The sequence below is a fragment of the Emys orbicularis genome, chromosome 4, assembly GCF_028017835.1.
Source record: "Emys orbicularis isolate rEmyOrb1 chromosome 4, rEmyOrb1.hap1, whole genome shotgun sequence".
In the NCBI taxonomy this organism is placed as follows: domain Eukaryota; kingdom Metazoa; phylum Chordata; order Testudines; family Emydidae; genus Emys; species Emys orbicularis.
Window position 1 is genome coordinate 55,733,258 of NC_088686.1, and position 6,972 is coordinate 55,740,229.

The following is a 6,972-nucleotide window of genomic DNA, read 5'->3' on the forward strand; positions in this document are numbered from 1 at the left end:
AAAGTGGGCATATACCAATACTTACCAGAAAATTCATACTGTAACTACAGCTTTTAATAATACAAAAATGGATTTACTTAATAGCAGCTAGTTGTCATTTACAGTCCCATTATTTCATGTTATAAAGGAATATATGACTTCCCAACAACATTGTTTGTCAGTTATCATCTTATCCCATCCTAAGGAATATTTCCTTAACTTGTGCAGTGTGCACTACCAGGAAACAAGGAGGCTGTTACTCAAAATTTTGGCCTTGCAGAAGAACTAAGGATACAAGGTGGCTGAGTGGAAAGGAGACGCATTAATGACATCATTATATGAGAAGAGAAAAACAACAACAACCACCCGGGGCTTAATTAAAAGTCTTATCCACTTCTCTTGCAGACTACCACTTGAATATTGTGTGGACTGACCCAAAAAGCTAGAAGAGGCAGGGAACAAGACTGGAAGAGTCAAATGAGGTTAAGAGGACTGTACTGACTCAGGAACACTTTGTTATTTTAATGTGCATATGTTCAATACCTAGCTCTTACATAGCACTCTTCATCCATAGATCTTAAAGCAGGTAAGTATTATCTCTATTAATCTCGTGTTACTGTTGTGGAAGTTATTTTTCCCTCTGGGCTTTCTCCTCCACTTCTTCCTTTTCCAACTCCTTTCTTTTTCTCTTGTATTACCTGATCTGCAGAACAAACAGGAGCATAAGAAAAATAGTATCAACCAGGCACAGTATGCATCTTATGCTTTCAACATACATGGAGACAAAGTGAAGTGGGTCAAGGACGGTCTTTTTACATTTGCTTTTTGGCAGGTGCAGTCAGAAAGCATATTGTCATGAATTAACTCCTCTGGATGGGGAAGAGGTACAACTTTTAAACATGTGATTTATATTGCACTACAGATTGCTGAAACACTTATGCAATAACTACATGTATTCACAATTTAAAAAAAAAAACATTGCTGGAAGTTTTCAAACATCAACCCCCTTATTCATCACAAAATATATAAGTAGACAGTCTGAAAATAGTACATTAACCTTTCTTCAGGTCATCTCTTTAACATAAGTAGTCACTTTCCATAAACCAGTCAAACTAATGTAAGCCTGTTCATAATTATGTAATCCAGAAGTTTTAGACTTTAAAAACAAACAAACAATCTCATTGGACACCATCCACTTTTGTTGAACACAAAATACCTTCTAGTGTTTGTTATCCCACTCAGTGGAACTCTGGCAGCCATTTTATCTTTAGGATTTCTTTTTAAAGTGAGTAAGGTGATGCCTTTTCAAATGTGGGGCCTGTCTGAAAGTTTTACCACAAACTGAACATTCAAATGGCTTCTGTCCAGCATGCATTAAATAGTGCCTTTCAAGTTTGGAAGGCGATTTGAAAGTTTTAAAGCAGACACTGCACTGATAAAACTTTTTAATAGCTTCACTTTTTTCCATACCTCCAGAAATATCATACCAGTGACTGTAATGGCTTTGCTCCGTTTCCAACGACTTACTACACAAATACGGCAGTGTGTTTCTACTGCTGGTGCCAAGAACAAAGTCCCCAGACTCTAGCTCAACTTTGATTTCAGCTGCTTGGTTTGACTGGATCAGCTCAAATTCTGGAAAGCCAGTTGCCTGTGAAGGCCTTTTGGAATAACCCACAGGCTGAGAAGACTTAAATTCAATGTGATCTCCCTGATGACTAAAAAGTTTGTTCAGATTTTCAAATTCCACCTGGCAAACAGGGCTTTTATATGGTCTCTTTTCAGTATGGGTGAGCTGATGTCTTTTTAAGTGAGCTGACTGTCTAAATGTCTTCCCACAAACATTACAGCCAAAGGGCTTCTGTCCCGTGTGAATAAGATAATGTCTTTGAAGTTTGGATGAAGAAGGGAAGATTTTTTCACATCTGTCACATTTACACACTGTGTGTCTATTATGTATATTTTTAGTAGGAGCTGAAAAAGCACGGTGAAGTGCTGCTTCTGGATTATCAAAGAAATCAGCATCCAATGAACCATAAAGAGAGTCATCTTTATTATGTACCGAATCATCCATGTTTAACATGCTTTCACCAGTAATTATACCATTTAAATTAATTTCTAATTTGTGCTTTTGTAGGTGCTCTTGCCAGGAAAATGGCATGACAAATGTCCTTTTCTTTTTATTGCTAATTATCTTGTGCCTGACAAGCTTGCTATGATAATTCTTAAAAGTTTTAGGGGAAGCATTCCGATCAGAATGCTGCTCATTAGATGCAAACAGGTCATAACTTTTAAAGTGACTTGTTTTATTTTTTTTTCTGTCAGACAGAGACAAATCTGATGCCTTTTCTCCAGCATGTTTGAGTTTCATCAGGACTTTACTTTTAATGTTGGCTTTGTGGCTGTAGGCTGATTTGCCACTGTTTGAATTTTTGCCATCTCTCAGGTAAAAACATTTGTGCAAATTTAGAACCCGCTCTGTTTCAAAACACTGCTCGCACACTGGGCACTGAAAAGGTACAATATAAATAGAGTGAACATCAAGTGGATCATTTTCCGGGGACTCATAAGTATCAACATTCTCAAAATTATCCCTTTTTCCTTCCAGCGAGTTCTGAGGTCTAGGGTATTTAGAAGTCTTTGCTCTGTAAAGGACTCTGGGAAGAGACTTATTTCTGACATGGAGTTGCTTGTGCTTCAGGAGTTTGCTCTGCATCTTAAATCCCTTCTGACAAAAACAACACTGGAAAGGCCTCTCTTCCGTGTGTGTGAGCTGATGGATTTTCAAATGTGTTGACTGCCTGAAAGATTTACCACACAAGGAACATTTAAAAGGTTTCTGGCCAGTGTGAATCAGCAAGTGTCTTTCCAGCTTAGATCGTGATGGAAACATCTTGTTACATGTTTCACACACATGAGTTTTCTTTCTCCTCCTGGCACTGTGCAGATGATCTGACTTTGTGCACTGATGCAGCATCCACCGCTCTTCTGTTGTAAAAGATTTCTGGCAAACAGAACAATGAAATATTCCATACAACAGCCTATCTTGCTTGGCATCCACCGATTTTTTAGCTTGCTTAATACCACTCTGGTAGTTTTCATTATGAAGCTGTTGATGCTTTAAGAAAGTAATTAAATTTTTGAAGTTCCTATGGCAAATGTTACATTTAAAAGGAAGTTTATGGGTTAGCTGATGTCTCTCCAAATGGACTAACTGTCTAAAAGTTTTATGACATACATGACATTCAAATGGCTTTTGACCAGTGTGTATAAGATAATGCCTAGCTAATTTTGATGGCGTTTCAAATTGTTTATAGCAGATGTCACATCTATATGGCCTTTTCCTGGGTGTCCTGTTTGATGTTATGCGTTGCTGAATTTTGAACATTTTAAAAGATAAGACGACTCCTATTCCGGTCAGTTTCTTCAGAAATGTACTTCAATTGAAACCATCACAACACTGAGAAGGAAGGCCGGAACAGCAGCAAAGTTATCTTAGAGAAGGATTCCTTAAATTCCACAGATCCCTAAAATAGTAAGAATGAGAAAAACAGGTATTTTAGGGACTCATTTTCTCTTGCCTTTTAGACAACAAACTGCAGTTATTTTAACTAGCGTAAGCAAAATTTAACTTGGTTTAAAACGCTTCCTAACAGCCTAGCCACAAATTATATCATGTATTAAGAAAAAAACTGGACTATTCTACAGAAGAGGAGAGTCAGTTAAAAGTCAGCTGTAACAAAGATTCATTTTAATCTAGCCTGTTACCACTGAATGTTACTCCAAAATCATATCAATTTCAGCTATGGTAAAAAGTAAAAAAATATAAAAACAATGCTCTCGTTAAAAAAAGTTGTTTGGTTGTGTTTTTTGGGGGGGGGGGGTTGTAATACATTTTCCATCACTATTATCACTGTAAATAAATACTAGTTATTAGCAACTTCGGTTATATACTAGATGTAACACCTGGGAGGATGAAGGAAGCAAAAAAATAAATAAATAAAAAAACCTAGGAGATTCTTGGATCCCAGAATAATAGTTTAATGTAAAAAGTGCCAAATTAACAGTCCTTTAAACTGAAGTCCAGAGAACAAGTACCATACAAGTTTCTGCACCTCACCAATGTACCCTCACTTCTAGAAAGGAAAGCATAACAAACTCCTAGCCCATTCAAGTTGGTGACCTCTCTGCTGAAACTGCAAAAAGAGTGGCAACTAGCACTAACAGTTAGTCATTTGTGGGATGTGGCCGGCTGTCCCTTTGAAACTGGACTCACATTACCAATTTATTTCATGGACCACCCAATAACCATCTAATGGTATAAAGACTTTTGTTCACTCTGAAATTGACCTATGTTTGAACCAGTGCCTAAGGGGCGACAGACTCTGTAACACATAAGCAATTCTCTGAGCAATACAATTTCCCTTCTTAAATAATAATGATTATCTATAAAGTCGTTTCATTGTGCACGCATTTGGATATTATTCACCACAAGTTGTGTGTTGAAATGAGTACACCAGTGAACACAAAATACTAGATATCTGACTTGTTTTAGAACACACACACAGATGCAGGTGCACACAAAAACTACAGGAATCCAAATTTTCAAAAAATTAGAAGTGATGCCTAAAATTAATGCCTTTAATATTAAACATTTAGAAAGAAATATCTAAAAAGATTAACACACCACAACACCCTCCCCAAAGTTAAGTGGAGAATAATAAACTGGGGGAAGTCTGAGTTATACGGAGAGGAGCAGTACCCAGGTTTCCAGTTTTTCTCCTTCATACCAATTCTGGGGTTTACATATAGGAAGGTCAAGTGGATTTATTAGCTACCAGTTTTTGAGAACCAGAAAGCCAACTATCACAGCTCTGCTTCCTTCTACTCTAGTTTATAGTATTTCTGAAATTCTCTTCTGAACAGCTTGCAATTCTCACTCTGGATGTCCCCCCCGACTTGCTATATTGTCAGTAACAATCCTTGTCTTGCAAAGGTGCAGCAGAATTTATGGAGGTAAACAGCAATGCTCCTTTGAAGTGGTAGCTACAACATTCAGAAAGACTGAGAAATTCTGAAAGACAGAAAACTTACGTCCCTCATCTCTCTCATAGGTCCACATCCAGACAAAAAGAACTGGATGGGCCTCCCAGCACAGCCTGACAAAGCGAGTTCATGCAGTGACCAAAGCCAATTGTTTGAAAGTAACATACTCCTTTCACATCTAGGGAATGAATGGGCTGCTTCTGCAAAACAAGGAGCAGAAGCCAAGCCTGGAATCGTCATTTACGCTGCCTTGTCAAGCCTTGACAAATAGACATATTAATTAATGTCATCAGATCTATTTCTCCACATGACCAGGATATGGTCTTTGGATTGCAGTCCTAATAGATATAAAGCCAATACTACATTTCATCTTAGACATAAGGGCATGGAATCAAGTAATATTATATTCACTAATTTTGAGGCCAAAAATATAATTCAAAGAAGGCCTTCACTTTGCCCAAGAGTTCTGCCCTGTTGTCACTAATCTATATTCAGACATACTTAATGCTCTACCCTAAAATAAAAAGAATTATCCTGATCCCAAGACTGAGTTTTGCGGTGCAATCTACATGTATCTTGTAAAATTATCTACAGAACATGCAAGCACAAGCCTAGTTGCATATTTTACAAGATACATATTACAAGATAGAGAGATAAGAATCTGAATACAATGTCAGACATATCATAGCCTGGCTTTCTTCACTAACTTTCCCTTAGGAAAAAAATATAGATCTCATTAATAAAAATACTGTTTACCACATACACTGTCTCCACCCACAGTTGTTTGCAAATGGGCCAAAAACAAAACAGTTTACACGACTAGGATAGCACTCTCTCTCTCTCTCTCTGGATTTTCCCATAAACGTTTTGAAATATTTTATGAAGCAAAACAAAAGTGAAACAATGAGCATGAGAATGGTACCATGTTTGAAGGAAACTTAAACTGACGCCCCAGGTCAACCTTTTACAGATACGTCCTTGACCATCTCAATTTAAACACATTTTTAAACCTTTGGGATCAGATCTTACAAGTGAATTATTCCCCCCCTGCCCAAAATTTAGAGGATCACAATCTGGTGTGCTAGTTTTGGAGAGAAGTAAACCAAGGATTAAAAAAATGTCTCAGATATATCAAAAGAGTGAACAGACTACATAAAAGACCAGCTTTTTCACTGTGGAAAAAAAGTGACTTCCACTAGCCCTAACACACCGGCACCCCCCAAAGCAGAGAGGGTTTAGAAACTCCCCATAGTACAGGGGAAAGGGAAGGCTACCGCGGTGACACTTCCTACAAAGAGGTGGGGGACAATCCCATTTATAGTCAAGGCCAAATCTTGCTTCCACTTAAGTCCACTGCAAAAATCCCAGTAAACTTTACTGGGGCCAGGACCTGAGCGGAAGGGCAGAGAGGAATCAGCAGCAAATTGATGCCTCACCCCAGCTGGGGGCTGCAGCCTGCAGTGCGCTGAGGGGAAATGCCCGAGAGGCTCCTCCCGAGAGCAGCTGCGCTAGCAGCCGGCAGCGCGGGGGCTTCCCGGGCCGCCTCGGGAGGTGGAGCGCAGCGCTCCCGGGACCCGGCGACGCCCCGGCTAAGCAAGGGGCTGGGGGGAGGGGGAAGCAACCTGAGAAGCGGCCGCTGCGCCCTCGCCTTCCTCATTCCTCGCACGGTTTCTGCCGTGCAAACTCTTCCCCCCGGATGGCACCGAGTCTCCGGGACTCAGGGAAACCCAGCGCCGAGCTTTCAGTTCCCACCGTTCAATCCCACCCCGCCTCCTTCCCCGGGCCGCAGCACTGGGCGGGGCGGCACCAGCGGCGGTGGCAGGCGCTCGGGAGGGCTCTGGCTAGCGCGCCGCTTGCTGCTGCATGCTGACGGGGAGACTCGGGAGCAGCGGGGGAGAGGGGCCGGGGGTGTCTGTCTCTCACCAGCAAAGCACTATATAAACAACT

At 40.2% G+C, this 6,972-nt stretch overlaps 1 protein-coding gene across 1 annotated transcript; it reads right to left on the reverse strand.

The window, feature by feature from the left end:
• Positions 1-1,246: 1,246 nt before the first annotated feature.
• On the reverse strand, positions 1,247-6,709 carry ZNF770 (zinc finger protein 770). The gene is made up of 2 exons (XM_065404032.1): positions 6,648-6,709; positions 1,247-3,506 (listed from the first exon to the last, which is right to left on the reverse strand). The coding sequence occupies exon 2, from the start codon at positions 3,365-3,367 to the stop codon at positions 1,247-1,249; it is 2,121 nt and encodes a 706-aa protein (XP_065260104.1). The 5' UTR covers positions 3,368-3,506; positions 6,648-6,709.
• Between the last annotated feature and the right edge of the window lie 263 nt (positions 6,710-6,972).